Below are 23,331 nucleotides of genomic sequence, written 5' to 3'. Positions count from 1 at the left end.
AATGCGCATCTCTAAACATCAGTGGATTTCATTTAAAGGTAATCTTCCCTTATAAGAGGCATGTGGCCTTTCCATCCTTCCTCCCCAGCTGCCTGTGCTGCTTTGCCATCTCACCTTTGCAGCTTTTTCAGACTTCACTTTGCGGACTTCCTCCCCCTGTCTGGCCACTTTGTTATACAGCTCTTCTGCCTCTGCATTGTGTGAGCCATTTGCCCGAGAACTTGCAGGTTTGTCCAGATCCTTTTTTGTGGCAGCAGCAGCAGCAGCCGGGGCCTGTCCTGGTTTATATTCCTGCCCAGTCTTCTCCTTATATTCAGCCTTCAAAGCCAGCAGTGTTTTCACAGCCTCGTCCACTTTATCCTGTTAAATAAATAAATAAATAAATAAAATTAATTGTCGAGTAAAACAAAATAACGCCCATATTTTGGAGACCCTGCATTCCAACTTTACAACTTTATCATTCCCCAGATAAATCCTCTGAATTAGGAGCAAAGACTGCAGCTTGTTATACAGAGCTTATTATCACTATTTTAGGGGAACGATCATGGAAATTTAATATAAGCTTCTTCATACTGAAATAAGGAACATTCTAAATATAATAAATTAAACATTCTGCATTGTTTCTGAAATCAAGTTTATAGTCACTATCCCTCTCTCAGCATCTGTTTCTCTTCATTCTGTCTTCATGCTGCAGTTGGGTGTCAGATGAATGATCCAATATATCTTATAGGGGGGCTTCCTTTCCTAGCCGATGTATTAGAGCTCACTCTAATAACTGATTCCAGTAGAAACAAAATCTAAAAAAATAAATGCCTTTTACAAAAATTCTGCATGTAGAGAGACAGGATTTTTGATGGTTTTAATAGAGTGAGCTCTAATACATCTTCTAAGTAAAAGGAGCCCCTATAAGATATATTGGATCATTCATCTGACACCCAACTCCTAAATGAAGACAGAATGAGGAGAATGATGCTGAGAGAGGAATAGTGAAGATAAACTTAATTATTTCAGAAACGGTACAGAATTTTTAATTGTTTGTATTTAAAGCTTATATTACATTTTCATTTTCGCGATAGTTCCCCTTTAAACAAATAACCTTATTTACAGGGAGGACAGAAGGAGGATAGAAGCTTTAGATCTTCTCATCATATTTAGTGATTCAAAACAAACAACCAAGCTCTGTACAGCACAGAGCCTGCACTATGAACATCTAGCCATAGAGTTACCTTTGAAGCTTTCTCAGATTTCAGCTTGCGGACAAGATCGCCCTGCTGAGCTACTTTCTCATACAGACTTGCACAGTCCGTAGAACTGAGGACCCCTGGGACTGGACCAGACATAATGTTTGAGGGTTCCCTTGGTGGCTGAGATAAAGGTGGTGCCTGAGGCTTATAATCCTGCCCAGTCGATTTCTTGTACTCAGCTTTAAGATTCAAAAGAAGTTTCACAGCTGCTTCTACCTCATCCTGGCAGAGCGGAGAGAGAAAGGAAAGACCAAAGTAGGAAACAGGAAAAGCTAAGAGCAATGGAATGTATGAAAAATAAAGAGTAACGGGAGAGAATATAGGTCTTAAAAGGTGAACTAAAGCTAGAAATGGCTATAAAGTGGCATTGTATAACTGAAACCTTACATACAGTACCAGCCCTGTTATATATTGTATATAGTGTATATCAGTGTTGGTGGAATTAGTAGAACAGAAGATAAAGGAGGCTACTGGGGGCATATTCAGGGTCACAAATCTTCCCTGTGGTTGCCATGATGAGCCCAAAATTTAAGCTGTTGCAATTAGAAACTTTATAACTGGCCTCATCAGCATGCAAAGCTTTTGTACCAACTTCGGTGCACAGGGCTGGGGTAAGAAAAAGGTCAGATGCCACAGTCAGGAGAGAAACACGAACGTACCTTTGGGGCTTTCTTGGTTTTAAGTTGTCGGACCACCTCTCCTTGCGCGGCCACTCTGTTGTACAATCCCAAATCTGAGGCGTGGGAGAACTGCTGACTAGTGGGAGGTGGAGAGGAACCGTTTGTGACTACTGAAAGGCTCCCAGGCTTGTACTCCTGACCTGTTACTTGTTTATATTCTGCTTTCAAAGCTAAAAGGGTTTTCACAGCTCCATCTACCTGATCCTTATGTTTCGCATGGAAAGACCCACGTGCAGAGAGTGAAAGAATGAATGAGAAAGAGATAAGATAAAAGAACCTTAGGCAGCATACATCAGTTGGAATAAAGTAAAGAAATAGAAGCATGTGTTTATTTTCCCATATCAGTTACAGCAGACATCATGCAGCTGGCACAGGTTTTCCTGTCTTTCCTCTACTCAAAGCTTTTTAAAATGACATTATATTTTTTGTTTTCATATTAGCACTCGACTGGAAGGGTCGCCTGATGCTTCTCTGCTCAGGTCTATTGCTACTGTTACATTGACTGATGAGCAAGTAAACGCTCAATAAGTAATTTACACATTTCAAGTTCTGTCCGGCCCAACACCCCACAAAACAGCGGGGGGTACCTGCATTACACATAAAAATAAAAAAAATACTAATTTAAACTGCAAAAGTTCTTTAAAGGGCAATTTTACACTGTTATGTCCGAATGTATATGCATTTTTAAGGTATATTATAAAGCTATTCCAGGAGACAAAGCTAGGAGAATATATAATATATTATAAATAGAATATAATACACAAAAGCCATGAATATCCTGTAAATTATATCCTTATAAACGGTGAGTTCTGATGTCATTTCTGTCACATGACTCACTGAAACTTGTGTATTATAATAAATAAAGTCCCCCCAGTTGCAAAATATGAGGATATTAGAAGTTACCTCGGAGTTCCATGACCTGTATAAAAACACTCGGCCTTCGGCCTCGTGTTTTTATATGGTCATGAAACTCCTCGGTAACTTATAATATCCTTATATTTTACAATAGGGGGTACTTTATTCACTATATAAAGAGATACAAGCATTAGAGAACCTGACGTTCCACTGAATTCCATATATTTCATTCTAGATAAATCCTGGTAACTGTACAGTGACTTTGAGGTCTACACAAGAGGCAGGCAACATAAAACTAAACAGCTGTTACTGTATTTGCTTGCCCCAAGCCTACATACTTTCATTTTGCATATTTACCTTTGGTGCCTTCTCTGCCTTTAGTTTTCGGACTGTCTCCCCTTGTTCAGACACTTTATCGTACAAGGCTGTATTGCTGCTTGTGGCTGCTGGGCTGGAAGCTGGTTTCTGCGCTGTGGCACTGCCCGGTTTATATTCCTGCCCTGTGACTTCTTTGTATTGAGCTTTTAGAGACAAGAGGAGCTTTACAGCTTCGTCAACTTCCGCCTTTGCAGCTTTCTTTGCTTTCAGATCCCTTACTAGATCTCCCTGTGCATAAACCTTGTTGTAAAGAGCAACTGGATCCTCTTCTGGAGATGCAAGAGGAGCTGCACTTACTTGAGCTTTACCCTTCGATTTGGGTTGGGCCTATAACACACAAGAGTTCCAAATGAAAGAAACAAACGCACAAGGCTTACAGAAAATGCAACGGTTTCATCAACAGCATCAATGCTCTCTTGTTGTGATCCAGTTTTATTAAGCATCGTGTTGCATACTGTCTCCACCTTAAAGGAATTGTTCAGTGTAAAGTTTAAAACTGGAAAAATAGATAGGCGGTGCAAAATAAAAAATGTTTTCAATATTTTATGTATATGTAATGTATAAAGGCTGGAGTGACCGGGTGTCTAACATAACAGTACTGCTTTTCAGATCTTTGTTTCCACGGATTATTTTCCAAGCAGTAACCAATCAGTGACTTGGGGGGGGGGCAAATGGGTCATAACTGTTGCGTTTGAAGCTGAGCTGAATGATAATGATCAATTGCAAACTCACTGAACAATTATGTCCCATGTGGCACCCCTTCAAGTCGCTGACTAACTCAGAGTTAGAGAGCTGAAAAGTGTAAGGTAGTGTTCTGGCTATTATGTTAGCCATCCAGTCGCTCCAGCCTTTATACGTTACATTTTTGGCTAACTAACTATATTAGAAGCATTTTTTATTTTGCACAGCCTATCTTTTTACCTAGTTTTTATTTTTACACTGAACTGTCCCTTTAAATGAAGAAAACCAGTTATGCCCACAGTTATGCTGCCATGCCTAGATCCGTACCTCTTTCTTGGTAGCCTCAGACTTGGACTTCTCCTTTGAGCCTGATGTTGGCATCTCCTTGGTGTGCCCATCTGGGATGTAAATCAGAACACATGGGGCCTCCTTACAGCTGTGAGGGCTAGAAACATAAAGAACCATTTGTAGGAAAAAAAATTGTATGGCCAATAATTTGACTGGCAGCCTTGATATCCATAGTGTTGACTACTCTGCCTGACTTCATGCTAGCCATGTACTAGTCTATATTGTGGCAACTCAGTCCCTCTTGTCTCCTCTCAATCTAGAAGATTAGCATGACAAATGGCTAGGGCTCTGCTCACTACTCCCATCCTTTTGAAAATCAGCATCTACAAATAATAATGGTCCCTACTGATTCCTTTCAGCCACAAAATTGAAGGTGTTCTACTATCAAAACAGCCGTGTTGGCTCTAGGAGGAAGAACAAAGTGATTGCTGTGCAGTAACAGATAAATATAACCTAAGGCATTTGCGGATACCTGATTGGCTCATACGGCTCATCACAGATATAGAAACCTCTCCTCTGAAACTGGATGATTTCTCCCTTTTTCAGATCTTTCAGGCAGGGGTCACCCCACATCACTTCTTCTTGCTACAATGAAACAAAATTTAAACCATAAAATTGACACAGGGATAATGTAATAACAAGCACAATTGTAACGGGACTTTTAAAACCCATGGCAACCAATCAGATGTTTTTTAAACAGTTGCCAATTTATTAAGCCAAGATTGGCTAATTTCAGCAAGCCATTGGCCCAATAATATCACATAACTTTCCCTTTAACTTTTGACCCACAACCAGGGCCGCCATCAGGGGGGGACAGGGGGGAGTGTTGTACCGGGCCCGGAGGGTTTTAAGACTGGAGGGGGGCCCGGCTGTGCTGCCTGGATAGCTGGCCGCGCTGTCACTAAGCTGGAGACTACGGAAGGGAGAGTGGGCGGGAGCCTGTATCTTCTAACTGCTCTGATTTGTCAATGAATTGTAAGTCCCGGTTTAGCCACATGGTGATTGGATGGGTGAAATTTGAACCTCCCCTCCAGCTTATCCAATCACCATACAAAATTACCGGGACTTACATTTCACTGGCAAATCAGAGCACAGGAAAGCTAAAGACACAGACACCGGAGTTTCCCTGAACTCTGCAGCTGAAGTAAGGACTTATTTTTTTTTAATAACTTACAGGGGCCCTGGCCACCAATTTTTTTCACATTACTTGTTGGGGCCCTGGCCACCAATTTTTATATATAACAGATAGGGGCCCTGTCCACCATTTTTTTAATGTAACCTGTAGTGGCCGTGGCCACTTATTTTCTATTTAACTTGTAGGGGCCCTGACCACCATTTTTTTAATATAACTTATTGGGGCCCTTGCCACCAGTTTTTTTTATTTAACTTGAAGGTGGGCCTTAAATGTTTAGCACTTGTGCCTGTGTAGCCTTTGTACTGATGTTTGGGGAAGGGGGGCCCTAAAAATTTTTGTTGTGCGGGGCCCCGCAATTTCTGATGGCAGCTCTGCCCACAACTCTCTGTTGGTTGCTTGTACTGTAAATGGAGCAAGGCATTAATAGGAGGAGAGCAGAGAGGATTTAGGTGAGGAAAGGAGGAAGAAGATGTCTTAAAAAAGGGCAGAATCTTCAGAAACTATAAAAGCCGTCCAATTGCACATACCTAAATATTTACATATAACAATTGAAAAAATTCAATAATGTTTAATTTGCTGCTGAATGCAAAGAGCCACAGTAGAGGTCACACAAACGTTACCTTGCTGCTTCTGTTAACGTACTGCTTGAAGTCTTCCTCCTTGCCCAAAACCGGCTTGGTAATAAGATGATCGTAATTAACGCAGGTCGTTGGTATAAAAGGGGCCTTGGGTGTTTCGGCAAGCCAGGTGATCTTAGTGGTTTTCTTGTAATCTTTGTTCTCCAGATTCAGCTTGGCATCAAGGGACTGAATTTTCCCACTCTGGTCCCTGGGCAGACGGAATGAAGTGAACGCTTCCATTATATCACAGAGTTTACGCAGGACAATGTTTTTAAAGGCTACTGCCCAGGGAAGCTGTGCTAAATTTACACTCCAGATTTAACAGAAATAAATATAAATATATATATATATATATATATAGTGAATAAAGTACCCCCTCTTGTAAAATATAAGGATATTATAAGTTACCGAGGAGTTTCATGACCATATAAAAACACGAGGCCGAAGGCCGAGTGTTTTTATACAGGTCATGGAACTCCGAGGTAACTTCTAATATCCTCATATTTTACAACTGGGGGTACTTTATTAATTATAATACACAAATTTTAGTGAGTCATGTGACAGAAATTACATCACTACTCACCGTTTATAACTGATGACATCACTACTCACCGTTTATAAGGATATCATTTACAGGATATTCATGGCTTTTGTGTATTATATATATATATATACACACACACACACTTACCGATGAATCTTTGTAATGATGAGATTTCCCCAGTTTATGAAAGTGACTGTCTCTCCCTCAGACAAGGTCTCTGCATCTGCACCTTCTATGAGGACCTTGGGGCCGTACCACACAGGCTTCAGGCCCACCTCGGTGTTCTATGTTAACAAACAAACAAGAGCCGCTGTCAAAAAGCTCCTCCCACATTATGACATAGTAACAAGGAGAAATATTATCGGGGGGGGGGTTACACTGTGCACTCCTGTTAGATACTGAAAGCTTTATATGATCCTTGAATAAAGCAGTAACACCCAATAAAACCCATGCCTGCATCAGGGGACACCAATGACATTGGTCACTGTGCACACAGTAGATTCCTGCAGCTGGTTGGGTACCCGCGGGTTATCCGCAAAACCTTGCGGTACCATGCGGGGTTGCAGGTAGAAGTTTCGGAAACGGGTATAGACGCGGGTCGGTGGTTCTCTGGGTTTGCAGGTCGCTGGTCTTCTCAATAGCAAGTTTCAGTCCTTTTTTTCTGATCACGCCTTCTAATGATGTCAATGACAGCACTTCCTTTTCTTGATGGTCAGCGGTCACAGATCAGGTTGCAGATAAGGTGCTTGCGGGTCAGGTCCAAGCGGGTAAGTATGCAGGTTGCAGGTCCGGGTTGTGGGTCGGGTTTAACAAATTGGTTCCGCGCAGGACTCTAGCACACAGGGCAGATTTGGGCCCAAAAAAAGCACACAAACAATTCTGAGCAAAATTCTGCCCAGTGTGTTGTGAATAAGCAGATGCCATTGGTGGTTTTGTCATTCTTTATCTCCTGCAAATCCCCAGTGTTTATGAACTAATGCGGGTGTGGTTGGATGGCATGCCTCCCCCCTCAAAGGAGAAGGAAAGGCTACAACTAAGTAAGCTAAGTAATCAGAAAGGTCTATACAGATACACCACTAAACTCGCATAGTTATGCTGCTCCTATGAGTTCTCTGTCAAAAGAAATACCACACTTCTTTCCTTCTATTGTGTACACACTGGCTTCCTGTTTTCATCTTAAACCTCCAGGGCTAGGGCTTGAGCATGCTCAGTTTGCTCCTCTCTCCCCCTCCCTTTTCCCCCTCCTTCACTGCTGTAATCTGAACCCAGAGCTATGAGTGAGCAGGGAGAGACTCAGGCAGGAAGTGATGTCACAGCAAGCTAATATGGCAGCTGCTATCCTAAACAAACAGAGAAAGCTTCTAGAGCTGTTTACCCAGGTATGGTAAAGCATTCTGCAGAATAAATATAGTGTTATATCTTGCACTATTGTGGCTAATCTGTTGGCAATAAAATGCTTTTGTAGCTTTCCTTCTCCTTTAAATTCTGCTGCCCTAGGCCCGGGCCTTTCCACAAATCCAGGCCAGAATAAACCTAAGTGTCTGACTGCAAAGGAGCGGATCAAAGATTAGTGGGAGGGTCTACATTATTATGTTTGCCTTCTAATGGCTAAGGCTGCCCTCCGGCACTTTACAGTTCTTCAGACTGGCTTTAGACAAAACAATTTAAGGCTCATGGCACAAAGGCATATACTCTGCTGGCTATAAAACATCTGAAAGTGCATGACAAAAACAGAAATATCTAAAGGTGCAGCAAATTGCTATGGGATTCCACTGTACACAGCAAGTTAATTTTAATGGCACCTCTTGATATCAAGCAAAATAAAGATGGGAAATCTGAAACCTTTGGGTGCTTGGCCACTTCCAACATCCCTTCTTGCGCGTCAGGAATATTCACTGGGACAACCTGGTTCCTCAGCAAGGCGGTGTACCGGGGGGCTACAGGATCGATCACCTGATTGAAGCAAAAACAGGACAAACTGAAAAGGTTACACTCAGGATATAAAAACAAAACACTCCCCATGAAATGAAGACAATTAACGTTAACTGGGCTTCTGTATATTGCTCCATGAACTTCAGTTAGAATTCTTAAAGTGACATTGTTTCCCTGTTGTGCTGAAGGGTTCATACTGGCAGATTCAGTGGCTAATATTAAAGGGGTGGTTCACCTTTAAGTTAACTTTTAGTATGTTATAGAATGGCTAATTCTAAGCAACTTTTCAATTGGCCTTTATTTTTATTTTTTTATATATAGTTTTTGAATTATTTGCCTTCTTCCGACTCTTTCCTGCTTTCAAATTGGGGTCACTGACCCCATCTAAAAATAAATGCTCTGTAAGGCTAAACATTTATTGTTATTGCTACTTTTTATTAGTCGTCTTTTTATTCAGGCCTCTCCTATTCACATTCCAGTCTCTTATTCAAATCAATGCATGGTTGCTAGGGTAATATGGATCCTAGCAACCATATTGCTGAAATTGCCAACTGGAGAGCTGCTGTATAAAAAGCTAAATAACTCAAAAGCCACAAATAATAGAAAATGAAAACCAATTGCAAATTGTCTCACTCTCACAAATATCACTCTCTGGATCATACTAAAAGTTATATCAAAAGTGAACAACCCCTTTAAGCAAGTGAGAACCTTAAAGGGATCCGGTCATCGGAAAACATGTTTTTTTCAAAATGCATCAGTTAATAGTGCTACTCCAGCAGACTTCTGCACGGAAATCCATTTCTCAAAAGAGCAAACAGATTTTTTATATTCAATTTTGAAATCTGACATGGGGCTAGACATTTTGTCAATTTCCCAGCTGTCCCCAGTCATGTGACTTGTGCCTGCACTTAAGGAGAGAAATGCTTTCTGGCAGGCTGCTGTTTTTCCTTCTCAATGTAACTGAATGTGTCTCAGTGGGACATGGGTTTTTACTATTGAGTGCTGTTCTTAGATCTACCAGGCAGCTGTTATCTTGTGTTAGGGAGCTGTTATCTGGTTACCTTCCCATTGTTCTTTTGTTTGGCTGCTGGGGGGGGGTGATATCACTCCAACTTGCAGTACAGCAGTAAAGAGTGATTTAAGTTTATCAGAGCACAAGTCACATGACTGGGGGCAGCTGGGAAATTGACAATATGTCTAGCCCCATGTCAGATTTCAAAATTGAATATAAAAAATCTGTTTGCTCTTTTGAGAAATGGATTTCAGTGCAGAATTCTGCTGGAGCAGCACGATTAACGGATTCATTTTGAAAATCTTTTTTTTCCCATGACAGTATCCCTTTAAAGGCTCCTTTTATTAGCACATAAAGTACAGTGTTGATCCACACAACTTTTAGCCTTCCTCTGTAGTACCCAGTGGAGACGGAGTAAAGGATTGTATATAATTGATTTATGCCAAATTTCATAATTAGACATAAAGATATTGGACATTACATAGGAACCATCAGTAAGTGGGCACTTCTGTAGAGCCTGAAACAAAGCTCTTTTGCCATATACTTGTATTAGTCTCTTCCCTGCCCATTATCCTTCCCTTCATAGAGCATGTAGCAACATACAGGGCCAGTTAGTGTTAATCACATGGAGAAAGGCAGAACATAAAGGGGACACATGCCAAAACAAGCAGAAACTATAGAAAATAAACCAGTATCTAGTTATAAAAACAAAAATAAGCTTTGAGATTTGAGTGCAAGAATGGCAGAATGAGGGGCTAGCTGGCCTGGAGGTGGGACAACATGGGATCAGTATTGAGGACAACTATAATGAGGCACAAACAGTATGATGGTTCATACAGAGGCCATACAGGATAAGTAATGGAGTGATGGCTAAATTTAATTAAGCAGCAAATGCGTTAATTGGATGGAATCTTGAGCATCTGACAAATATATGAGCCTATGGACTAGTGAAGTTAAGATGCTTGCCATTAATCTGCCAGCTAGCCCCTTGGTAAAACACAATCACAGGTCTCAGTAGAACAATTCAGGTATTTTTTTTGCCACCCCTCTGCCTGCAGTAGAAATTTTCAGCTGGGTTTGTGTGGGTATAAGAAGGTGTATATGGTACACTCCAATCTAATTTGTTACATGAAGGGAAAAACATGCCATAGTCTGTGTAGTCTGTGCATTCTAATATTTTACAAATGTGTCATAAAAGATTATAAGATCAGCGCTAAGGCTGCAGAGAGGTCAGCGCTAAGGCTGCAGAGAGGTCAGCGCTAAGGCTGCAGAGAGGTCAGCGCTAAGGCTGCAGAGAGGTCAGCGCTAAGGCTGCAGAGAGGTCAGCGCTAAGGCTGCAGAGAGGTCAGCGCTAAGGCTGCAGAGAGGTCAGCGCTAAGGCTGCAGAGAGGTCAGCGCTAAGGCTGCAGAGAGGTCAGCGCTAAGGCTGCAGAAAGGTCAGCGCTAAGGCTGCAGAGAGGTCAGCGCTAAGGCTGCAGAGAGGTCAGCGCTAAGGCTGCAGAGAGGTCAGCGCTAAGGCTGCAGAGAGGTCAGCGCTAAGGCTGCAGAGAGGTCAGCGCTAAGGCTGCAGAGAGTCAGCGCTAAGGCTGCAGAGAGGACAGCGCTAAGGCTGCAGAGAGGTCAGCGCTAAGGCTGCAGAGAGGTCAGCGCTAAGGCTGCAGAGAGGTCAGCGCTAAGGCTGCAGAGAGGTCAGCGCTAAGGCTGCAGAGAGGTCAGCGCTAAGGCTGCAGAGAGGTCAGCGCTAAGGCTGCAGAGAGGTCAGCGCTAAGGCTGCAGAGAGGTCAGCGCTAAGGCTGCAGAGAGGTCAGCGCTAAGGCTGCAGAGAGGTCAGCGCTAAGGCTGCAGAGAGGTCAGCGCTAAGGCTGCAGAGAGGTCAGCGCTAAGGCTGCAGAGAGGTCAGCGCTAAGGCTGCAGAGAGGTCAGCGCGAAGGCTGCAGAGAGGTCAGCGCTAAGGCTGCAGAGAGGTCAGCGCTAAGGCTGCAGAGAGGACAGCGCTAAGGCTGCAGAGAGGACAGCGCTAAGGCTGCAGAGAGGTCAGCGCTAAGGCTGCAGAGAGGTCAGCGCTAAGGCTGCAGAGAGGTCAGCGCTAAGGCTGCAGAGAGGTCAGCGCTAAGGCTACAGAGAGGTCAGCGCTAAGGCTACAGAGAGGTCAGCGCTAAGGCTACAGAGAGGTCAGCGCTAAGGCTGCAGAGAGGTCAGCGCTAAGGCTGCAGAGAGGTCAGCGCTAAGGCTGCAGAGAGGTCAGCGCTAAGGCTACAGAGAGGTCAGCGCTAAGGCTACAGAGAGGTCAGCACTAAGGCTACAGAGAGGTCAGCGCTAAGGCTACAGAGAGGTCAGCGCTAAGGATAGAGAAAGGTCAGAGCTAAGGCTACAAAGGGACCAGTAGTAAGGCTTCAGTGCTAAGGATTAGTGCATGATTGCACAAATTATTTCTATTGTGTCTTACTGGAAAAAACTCCCATCTAGCAGTTGTAATTTTTACATGAACTAGGGACATGGCCACTTGGCAGTAATCAACAGCAACAAGTCAGTGATCAGGTTTTTCATCAGCTGCAGGTAGTGCAATGTAGGCAAAAATGTAATTGTTGTCATTGGTCACTGCCTAGGTGCACATTTTCCCCATTGTGCTTGCCTGATCTAAAAGGGGAAATATTGTGAAATCAAAATTTAACAGAAACTTCAAAATACTGAAATTTGAAACTTTATAAATACAAGCAATTAAATTCTGCATCATTTCTGAAATGATCAAGTTTATTTTCACTATCCCTCGCTCAGTATCTTTTCATTCTGTTGGGTGTCAGATATTCATTGACAGTTAGATCCAATGTATCTTATAGGGGGGCTTCCTTTTTTAGCAGATGAATTAGAGCTCACTCAAATAACCGATTCCAGTAAAAACAAAATCCTAACAAAATAACCGCCTTTTGCACAAATCCTTCAAGTAAAAAGACATGATTTTCTTCTAGGCAAAAGGAGCTCCCCTATAAGATACATTGGGTCTAACTGTCAATGAATATCTGACACCCAAATACTGCATGAAGAGAGGATGAAGGGAAACAGATGCTGAGAGAGGGAAAGTGAAGAACTTGATTATTCCAGGAACGGCACAGAATTTTTAGTTATTTATATTTAGAAAGTTTGTTATTTCAGTATGTTGAAGCTTATAAAAAATTTTCATTTCCGCGATATTTCCCCTTTAAAGGTACCTGTAGTGTATCCAGGCCTTGCTTTCAGTGTACAGTCACATGAGAAGCACTTCCAAGAGATAACAGTAAGGTGATGGGAGGGTGACTTTGGACCTGCGTGCTCTAAATGCCCTGAAGCTTCCAGTATGCCATTAAAGGAAAACTATACCCCCAAAATTAATACTTGAGCAACAGATCGTTTATATCAAATTAAGTGCTAAAAGAATCTCACCAAACTGGAATATATATTTAAGTAAATATTGCCCTTTTACATCTCTTTGTATACAAAAATTGGGAGTCCACCTCTGATTTAAACTGAGTTAAGCCCAAGGGACTCGCCCCAGTTCACAGGCGATATATACATCAAGATTCCTTTTATCCAAAGATAGCTGTCCCAAGGCTTTCTTTTCCATAAAAAATTTTCTTTATTTAAATTAGCATTAAAAGTTCAATAACAAACAGACCCCCCAGGCCCACCTTATGCGTTTCGCACCCTCCGGCGCTTAATCATAGGTGTCTTTTACATCTCTTGCCTTGACCCACCATTTCGTGATGGTCTGTGTGCTGCCTCAGAGAGGTCAGCGCTAAGGCTACAGAGAGGTCAGCCTCAGAGATCACCTGACCAGAAATACTGCAGCTCTAACTGTAACAGGAAGAAGTGTAGAAGCAAAAGACAGAACTCTGTCTGTTAATTGGCTCATGTGACCGAACATGTATGGTTTGTTTGTGTGCACCATGAATCATACGATCCCAGGGGGAGGCCCTTATTTTTTTAAAATGGCAGTTTTGTATTTATGATTACCCAATGGCACATACCACTAAAAAAGTATATTATTATGAAAATGATTTATTTACATGAAGCAAAGTTTTACATATGAGCTGTTTTATGCAATATCTGTTTATAGAGACCTACATTGTTTTAGGGGTATAATTTTCCTTTAAGGACAAGTCAATTTCATTTGCTCCGCCAGTATATTTCAACCACTGGAGAATTGGCAGTCATTGCTTTGCCTTACGGATACTGAAGTAAATGATGTATGTATGTAATCAAGCTTATTTTTTTATAGCAAAATGAACCTTTATCGGAGCACCTTTTTTTTTTAGCTACTGACCATTACCCTAGATCAGGGGTCAGCAACCTTTACTATCAAAAGAGCCATTTTGCCCCTCTCCCACTAAAGAAAAATAGTCTGGAGCCGCAAAACATAACACAGCTTATAAACTTTTTTAACTTTTTTTAATTTTAACTGTTACAACAACAGAAAACAACAAACAGAAGTGTATTGTGTATATGTAGGGCTACTTTGAAATAAATTAAACAATGAATAGCCCTATTCAATGCTAGTGTTCTCATCTGTTTAATGTGACTTCTGTTTCTGAAGCTCCATGCTGATCGTCTCTCTCTTGTCTTGAGTGTGTGACCGCGGTAAGGACCATGATGAATCATCTTGCTGTGGCTCAGTCTTGCCTGTCAAAGCCGCAAGACTGAGCCACAGCAAGCAGGATGAAGAGCCGCATGCAGCTCTAGAGCCGCAAGGTTCCCTACCCCTGCCCTAGATGAGTGGTGTGTTGGGTGCTAAAGCAATGCGATTGTGTGGAGAAGCTACAAACGATGCAGCAAGCTACGTTTGCTTACATGACTAGAAGCTATATGCCAAAGGCCAAAGAAAACAAAAGCTCGTTTAAAGAAAAAGGAAACGGAAAGCATTAGGTAATACCTTCTTACAGATAGCTCGCAGCTTGAAAGCAGAAAAATGAAATGCAGAGTTCAAAATTCACGCCAAAGTCCGTTCCCATAAATCAAACTGTGTTTTTTGCAAGTCAGTGAGATTATGATTGAGTTCAGGGGGAGATGACAATCTATTTGCACTGCTCGGGGGGGTGTATAGAAGCTCATGGTATTTACAGTGCTCTGCAGGCCACTACAGCAGAACAGGAGACAGCAGTGGGGCAAATTCAATGATTCATAAAGAAGTGGCTGTCGTTTGACTACATACCTTTTTGTTAAAGGCCCAAATCTTGTCCCACTCCATGTTCACCACCGATCGTGAAGAGCCCTGGGGAGAGTTTAAAAGAAAGGGGGAAGTTAATGAAAAAAAGGGCAACAACTTGACTGCACCTATGCGAAAAGAAGGGATTGAGCTTTACCACTGACCTGTGCTGCAATGAATTGTTTCAGCCCCTCCACTGTCATTCCTCTTCGGAGAACTCCGCGCACTGTAGGGAACCTTGGATCATCCCTGGGTGAAAGAGGGGGGAAAAAAAAGTGTTTTATATGTATTTCAGCAAACTGGAAAGATCACAGTAAATCAGTGGAGATCTGAAACTCACCAGCCATTCACTAGGCCTTCATTGACAAACCAGGTCAGCCTTCTCTTAGAGAGGACGGTATTGTTGAGGTTCAGGCGACTGTATTCCCAGATGTAAGGCTTCCGGATGCCCAGTGCATCAATAATCCAGTAGAACTGCTCGTCCCGGTCGTGATACTCTGTTGTGCGCAACGCATGAGTGACTCCCTCTACACTGTCCACAATGGGGCAGGCAAAGTCATACGTGGGATAGATACTGCAGGGTTACAAAGTAGGTCAGTAAGTACAGAGGAAGGCATATAACAGTAAATACATTTTTATGGAAATGCCGGTGGCTAGGGTTACTTCCCAGCCATAATTTTATCAGAATAGCCAACAAATAATCAGCTAGGGCCAGTATTACAAATTTACAATTAATATATTTGCCTGTAAATTTGTAAGCATGTCAACCCTACCTATAACGGTACAGTCACACATGGAGATTCGGGGAGATTTAGTTGCCCAGCAACTAATCGCCTCTTCTTTAGGGCGACTAATCCACCCGAACGGCTTCCCCCTGTCTTCCGCCTGCTAGAATGAGACATCGCCTGCGGCACGGCACTCGAGGCACTTCGTTTTCTGAAGTAGCTTGAAGTTTCCCACTTCGGGCGACTTTGGAAACGAATCGCCTAAATCTCTCCCTTCCTTGACCCTGTCTATGGTCAATCATGGAGAGGGAGTTCAGTCAGGGGACTCTGTCACGCAGTCCCAAGATGAGGATTAAAATTGGCTGGTTTTGGATAGGGCAAGGGAGTGTGAGCAGAATGGGGAATTGTGTAGTCAAATAAGGGGTGTGACTTGCTTGTTGGGCATTTACCTGTATTTGCTTCCTGTCCGAGGGTGGGGTTGATTCTTGCAGCGGAACAACGTGGGGTCCCTCATGCAGCCATTGTTGGAATTCATGTCAATTTTAGCTCGGAGACAGCAGGTCTGACCAAATTCGGTGCCTTTCTTCATTTCTTCCCACATTTCGATGTTCTTTGCCACGGCTAAAAAAAAAAAGTTGTCTTTACTTATTTTGGTGCTTTTAAAGGGATAATAGACATATAAATTATATAAAAACTTGAAAACACATTTATTTTAACCATTTCCTGTCTGGAGGATGGAGCTTTATCCAGTAAGTCTCCTGTGTCTCCCGGAGACCCCAGAGAAAAGTTGTTTTCACTTATTTTGGTGCTTTAAAGGGATATCAGGCATAACACATTGATTGAATTTGTCTTACAACACCAGTAGCCTGACAATGTTCTACACACAATTTAACAGTGTAAAAGTAATGTAAATGGGCCCTAGCAAAAATGGCACATGGAACACTTTGACCATATCTGGTGGACAGCTATCCTCTACTATATTGTTTCACTAGTCAGGGCCTGCAGTTAGTGCAAAGAAAAGCATGGGACAGATGATTTCCCAACAGCAATTATATTGACAAATTTAAAGCGGTTGTTCACCTTCCAAACACTTTTTTTCAGTTCAGTTGTTTTCAGATTGTTCCCCAGAAATAAAGACTTTTTTCAATTACTTTCCATTATTTATTTGTTACTGTTTTTCCAAACTTTAGGTTTAAAGTTGAATGTCTGGCAGCTCAGTAATTTAGGTGCAGACTAGTGATGTGCGGGCCGACCCGAGGCCAGCGGGACCCGCGGGTCGGGCCGACCCCTGGATGAAATGAGCGACCTAGTACTGCCGGCTTCCAGCAGCGGAATTTATAGACTTCCACCTGCCCCGTCCCTTTTGTGACGTCACTGCGGGGCGGGTCTATAAATAAAGGGGAGCAGCGGGCCTGGGTCGGATGTGGGTAGGGAGCGGGTGGGTTAGGGTCATGTGCGGGTCGAGAAATTCTTGACCCGCACATCACTAGTGCAGACTCTAAACTGTTACAATTTTGCAACATTGAGTTGATACATTTCTCAGTAGTATTTGTGGAATATCAGCAACTATTGTATCAATTCTAACAGCTGCCTGTAATGAAAACCATAGATTCTGCTCAGCAGGGACAAAGATAAGAAATGTATCGATTAAATTTATCCATTTATAACAATTTACAGGGTCGCCGACCCCCCCTACCAGAGCTGCTTTAGGAGGTGAAAAATGACACTTTACACTTCAATATTAGAAAAACGGTGACACATAGAAAATAGAAAGCAATTCGAAAACATCGTTATTTCTGGTGATCTATCTAGTTATTTGAAGGTGAACAACACCTTTAACATCATTGAGCATCTGTTATTATATAAGAATAGAATATTGCTATTATTTTAAACTAATAAAGCACAGGCATTTACAATCTGAATATAGTTAGTTCACATGGACATTGGCCTTCTTATTATGGCGCATCCCACTTACTGTTACTTCTGTGCTTGCACTCTATTCTCTGCTCTCGTTCAGCTTTCATCTGCTCTGCTGGGGTGTCATCCACATAGGCCTTCCCCTCCTGGATCAGCTTCTCTGCGTATTTCATGATGGTGTCAAAGTGATCAGAGGTGTATGTAAACTGATCTGGCTTGATCTGCAGCATGGAGACATCTTCCAGTATAACCTGCAGGTAACAGAGGTAAGACATATTTAATTTCACATAATTGTCCATCTTAAATATATTGCAGTTCATGGACAAACAATCTGTTTTGTTTAAACACTAAGGCATTTTTAGTAGCTTAAGGCACAATGTTTCCATGTCCTTCATATATTGATAATATGTTGAGTGCAGAGGACCTCTGGTATTTGTATATTTAATTTCACCCCACCCGACATCCTGCGCCAATGATTTTATTTGCTGACCTTTTACCCTTGGACAGTGCTTCTTTTGAAAAATGCACTCGCCTGTAAGTAAGTGTATACTATAATATTGTAGTAATAAGAATAAATGATATGCAAGGTAACTCAGTCCACGCATTTATTAATGCAAAACAATCACAGCTAACAACAACAAAAAGCAGGTATAAAAAGGGATGTAACAAAGTAAAGCCACACCTCCTCTGATAGAGTGCCTAATTGAGCTAAACACATCAGGAGGGAGTGGCTGACGTGATAGGCAGCTACTTTTTGGGACTACGCAACTACTTTTTGTGGCTACAAAATGCCCAAAAATACCTAATTATCTCATATTCTGAAACATACTCTGACCAAATCCGGACGTGTTATTTCCCCTTATTTATCAATACATTTTCTCAAAAAATTCCAGTGCAGGAAAAAAACTCGAAGAAATTGTGAAAATCACACGAAATTCGAATCGTACCGATTTTTCATAGTTTCCACCCAAAAAATGCGTGAAAACCCGGCACAGATGAGGATATCTTCGGGACATCTCCCATTAACTTATATACAACCTCGGCAGGTCTGAGATGCCGGATTTTCCTATTATGACTTTTTCCATCCTCGGGGTATAATAAATCAAGTTTTCTCTTCTTTTTTTCAAATAAGAATTCGGGTTTTTGAGTTTTTGGCTTTCAGACTTAAATAACCCCCGTAGTGTCTTAGCAAAGCCATTTATCACTATTGTCACTATAGCCGTGATAAGTAGCTGCTACTAGTAGCTCTGTGTGTCTCCACCCTTAGGGTCAGGGCACATGCTTAGATTCAGGGGGGGGGGATTAGACAAATTGCCTCTTCTTTGGAGCGACCAATCTCCTCGAACTGCCTCCTGCCGGCTAGAATTTAAATCGCGGCGGGATGGCACTCTTAAGTCACCTGAAGTTGCCTCCCAAAGAAACTCGCCATCCCGCCGGCGATTTAAATTCTAGCCGGCGGGAGGCAGTTCAGGGAAATTAGTCGCCCTGAAGAAGAGGAGATTTGCCCCCAGGCGACTAATCTCCCCGAGTGTGTGCCCTGACCCTTACATTTCATCCACACCCTAACATGGCAATTAAGTATTGCATTAGACAGAATAAACATTTACCTTCTCAAAGTCTTCCTTTTCCTTTTCAGGGTTTGTGTCATCAAACCTCATAATAAGTTTTCCTTTGAAGGTGACCTGGTAGTGCTGGTTGAGCAGTGCAGCTTTGGCATGCCCAATATGCAAGTAGCTAGGGAATAAAGAAAAACTCTTACTCTCAGCTTCAATGCCCAACAGAGTTCAGAGGTATCTCCCAAAATGTAATGAACCATATTGTATGTTATATTCAGTCAACTTACCCACTGGCCTCCGGAGGGAATCTCACCACTACTTTGCCCATCTCTGCACCTGGAAGCTCTACAAATTTTCCAACATCTTGTTTTTTCTCGCTGGGCTACAGACAATTGAAATAATCATAAATATCCTGTTGGGCTGCTCATTTGGTATATAACTCTGAATAATATGCCTGAAAACTTGGCACATATCCATCCACTCTGTTTTTATATATGCATTTCATTCAAAGTATTTATTTAAAAATGTCATTAGTCTACATGTAGAGGTAGACATTAGTTGAACCCCCCATTAGAGCACAATACTACCACATTGCACACAGAGGGAATGTCATCCTAATGCTCTTGGCTGTGTTCATGTCTACTTCTACATTTACACTAATCATTTTAAAATAAATACTTCACAAGCAAAGCATAAGGCAGCTTTGAAAGCCATCGTGCTTGAGAAGAATAATGGCAATTGGATTAAACATCACCAACATGGTAAGAACATCCCGGCACTAGGAGGCAGCAATAACAACCCCTCCATAACGGGCAAACATTCTTATAACGAACGGTGATACAATCTCAGGAAACGAGACAGCTGAAGTATTCCTTGCGCCCTATGGCCCAGGGTTTGTTTAAAGGCCTAAAGCCTATGGTTGCTGAACTAAACGCAAGAATAACATTCACTTACCACTCTGTTGTTGCTTTTGTTCCAAAAACCAAGCTGGGGTTCTAGAAAGGTGTACCATCTTCTGACATTTACTGGGGTCTGACCCTTCTGCACCAGTGTCTGCCATTCATTGCTTGCTGAAAAACAATTACATTACAAATAAAATGTATACTATTTTTATATGCTGTATCTATATATACACTGACAGGTATGGAACCTATTATCTAGAATGCTCGGGGCCTGGGATTTTCTGGATAATGGATCTTTCCATAATTTGGATCTTCATACCTTAAGTCTACTAGAAAATCATGTTAACGTTAAATAAACCCAATAGGCTGGAGAGAGAGAGCATTAACATATTCACACAGCGTTTAAAGGCCCCCATACAGGGGCCAATAAAAGCTGCCGACAGACAGAGTCGGCAGCTTACTGGCCCGTGTGTGGGGTCATCCGGGCGTCCCGATCGATATCTGGCCGAAAATTGGCCAGATGCCGATCGGGCAGGTTAAAAAATCCAGTCGGATCGCAGCCGTATCTTTTTGTTGATGCCGTCCCGCGATCCGACCACCCGTTTGGCCTCCATTCTGATCCGATCATTGGGCCCTAGGGCCCACGATCGGATCAGCCCGATATCGCCAACTTCAATGGGGGCATATTTGGGAGAGATCCACTCATTTGGCGATATCGGCCCTGTGTATTGCCATCTTAACAGAGACTGTCAGCGCTTTAGGTATTGACCATCAGTCAAACCCATTAGTCCCTGCCCCAAAATATATGTCTGCAATAATGAAACTTTACACATCGCCCTCATAAGTCAATAAATGGTAAAATGCTTGTTTTTCAAAATCCAGTTGGTCAGGTTTCCTTTCTACAATAAAGAATCCTAGAACAAGGTCATATGAAAGAACTTCTAAGAATGAGGAAAAGCAGATCAACCCCTCATGCTGTGAATCTAGGAGCCTAAAGTTATAACTGTTGTCACCTTCCAAGGCAGAGAAGACACAGATATCAGCCAGAGTCAGGGTGTTCCCCACCAAGTATGTGCGCAGAGACAGGCAGTTATTGAGCTCCTGTAGGCCTGTAGAAAAGTCAGGCTTCTGCATCAGTCTGGTCTGACTAAACTCCATCCAATGGCTCACCTGTAAGAAAAGAGGAAAAATATGGCAAAGTAGTTTGGATGGGGCAGCTGTTTCAGAATTAAATTCATAAGCAGAAAAGGGGGGTAACCATCTTGTCCACAATAGGCACATTCACAGAATGTTTATCAATGAGGGAAGGCCAAAGTCCAGTGCCTAAGGACCTACCTACAGCACTAGGGCTGCCATCAGTAATTGTGGTATATTCTATAAATTAGCAGGGCTCTCCACCGAAGGGACCACCAATTATTACTAGGGATGCACCGAATCCACTATTTTAGATTCGGCCGAACCCCTGAATCCTTTACAAAGGATTCGGCCGAATACCTAATCTGAATCCTAATTTGCATATGCAAATTAGAGATGAAACTTCACCCACAATCTGCCTAAACCCTCCAAGCCCTTTTTTAACAAGCGAACCACACCTTTACATCTGGTGTCCCCATTCTGCGACACAAAACCTCATATCATCAACCCTGCTAGGAAGTGATCCGGGGTAAAGGGGGGGGAGGGTTAACTTTATATTAACTTTTAATTCTTATGTATAAGTATTCATTCTATTTCAATTGGTCTACTTTATTTGTTCTGTAATTGTTTTATTTATAAGCGATTATAAATAAATTATTATTTCTGCCTCTTTTCATGCTGCAACTAAAAATACAATAGGCTTCACCTATTCTTATTTTTTATTGCATACATTTCTTTGACTCTCTATGATTCATCTTCTATTTTAATTATAAAACGGATGCCTGGTGAGGGCTAGGGGCAGCTGAATTTTCCCTTTTAGGGAATGTGCTTGATGGGGGGCCAGATGACCAAAAATCCCTGGTAAGAGTCCCCCTGGTTGGCCAGCAGACTGTGCAAAGAGGACCCTTGTGCCCTGGAAGGAGATTGCAGCTTGTAGCACATGGCAAAGTTGGAAAAGGTGGAAAGATTTGCAGAATACCGGACCCTAATTTGCATATGCAAATTAAAGGTGGGAAGGGGAAAACATTTTTACTTCCTTGTTTCGCTATTTCCCTCTCCGACACAAATTTGCATATGCAAATTAGGATTTGGATTAGGTACGGCCGAGCAGAAGGATTCAGCCGAAACCGAATCTTGCTGAAAAAGCCTGAATCCCGAACCGAATCCTGGATTCAGTGCATCTCTAACATTAACAAAATAAAGCTCTGCTTCTGTTTCTCCCAAGTTAGTGAATTAAAAACAGTGGCTGTTCACCTTCAAAACACTTTTTTTCAGTTGAGTTATTTTCAGATTCAAACTCGGAAATAAAGGCTTTTTTCAATTGCCTTCCTTTTTTATTTATCGTTTTTCCAAAATTGAAGTTTAAAATGTAATGTTACCATCTCAGTCTGGCAGCTCAGTAATTCAGGAACTGCTACAATTTCATACATTTAGCTGATACAATTAGTTGATCCATTTCTCAGTAGTATTTTTGGAATGTTAGCAACTATTGTATCAATTCTAACAGCTGCCTTTAATGAAACTCAGGGATTCTGCTCAGCAGGGACAAAGATAAGAAATGTATCAACTAAATGTATCAAAACAGTTACAGAGTCGGCGACCCCCTCCCCCGAGCTGCTCTAGACAAAAGCTAAGAAATGTATCAACTAAATCTATCAATTTAAAACAGTTATAGAGTCGGTGACCCCCCTCCCCGAGCTGCTCTAGAAGGTGACAAAACTTTACACATCGATATTAGAAAAACAGTCACAAATAGTAAAAAGAAAGTAAATGGAAAAAGTTTTTGTTTATTGTGAACAATCTGAAACCAACTGCTGGAAAAAAAGTGTTTGAAGGTGAACAACCCCTTTAAAGCAAAAAAATAAAATAAAACAAATAAAAAAGAAATAGGTTCCATGCAATGTGTAAATACCTATATAATAAATATAGCATGGGTTATTCTTTTATTACTCTGTGTGTTTAACTTATATGTGTGCTAGAGAGTGCAGATATAATTCTATCAGGTACTTGGAAGCAAGCACATCAGCTAGCCAAATCCTGAGCTAAGCAGGCTGGGTGTATGATGATGAATGGTTTATCCCTCTTATTGATAAAGATTTTACTTTATCCATTTGTGCTAGAGTCCTGCATCGGGTCGGGGATTCTTGGTCGTGCAGACAGTCCGTGGGTAACCTGGCTGGGTACCCAACAAAGGTGTGGGCTTCTGGTTCTTGCAGGTTTATATATTTTTTGCAAAGAAATGTGACACGACTGCCGGTTTCTCAGTACCTCTGGGTCAGAACTTAGTTGGCCTATTGGTGATCTGGTAGCGGGAAGATGCAGGTCAAATTGCGGGTTCAGGTTTAAAAAAATGGACTCGCACTGGACTCTAATTTGTGCAAATTACAAGAGATCCACTCCAGCCCAAGGAGCTACAAGTCCTATTCCAAGTCCATAACAACTGAAATTCCAGGGTTAAATCTGAATGGCAGTTACCCAGGTTGACATTTCTG

General features: G+C 42.0%; 1 protein-coding gene across 3 annotated transcripts in view; it reads right to left on the bottom strand.

Moving 5' to 3' along the window:
• eprs1.S (glutamyl-prolyl-tRNA synthetase 1 S homeolog) overlaps nucleotides 1-23,331 on the bottom strand; it is a 58,370-nt gene that overhangs the window by 16,104 nt on the left and 18,935 nt on the right. Inside the window, exons 4-21 of one of the 3 annotated variants that reach the window (XM_041563878.1) lie at nucleotides 20,719-20,875; nucleotides 19,758-19,873; nucleotides 19,091-19,185; nucleotides 18,855-18,981; nucleotides 17,306-17,498; nucleotides 15,780-15,951; nucleotides 14,946-15,179; nucleotides 14,770-14,854; nucleotides 14,612-14,671; nucleotides 8,328-8,438; nucleotides 6,633-6,769; nucleotides 5,942-6,149; nucleotides 4,659-4,771; nucleotides 4,166-4,283; nucleotides 3,137-3,484; nucleotides 1,904-2,128; nucleotides 1,227-1,466; nucleotides 115-360 (exon numbers count right to left, since the gene is read on the bottom strand). In XM_041563878.1, the coding sequence (XP_041419812.1) occupies nucleotides 115-360; nucleotides 1,227-1,466; nucleotides 1,904-2,128; nucleotides 3,137-3,484; nucleotides 4,166-4,283; nucleotides 4,659-4,771; nucleotides 5,942-6,149; nucleotides 6,633-6,769; nucleotides 8,328-8,438; nucleotides 14,612-14,671; nucleotides 14,770-14,854; nucleotides 14,946-15,179; nucleotides 15,780-15,951; nucleotides 17,306-17,498; nucleotides 18,855-18,981; nucleotides 19,091-19,185; nucleotides 19,758-19,873; nucleotides 20,719-20,875 (2,985 nt within the window). 3 annotated transcript variants of the gene reach the window in all.

The sequence above is a fragment of the Xenopus laevis genome, chromosome 5S (assembly GCF_017654675.1).
Source record: "Xenopus laevis strain J_2021 chromosome 5S, Xenopus_laevis_v10.1, whole genome shotgun sequence".
NCBI classification, from domain to species: domain Eukaryota; kingdom Metazoa; phylum Chordata; class Amphibia; order Anura; family Pipidae; genus Xenopus; species Xenopus laevis.
Note: the sequence above shows the minus strand (reverse complement) of the source record. Positions and strands in the feature narration are given on the sequence as shown.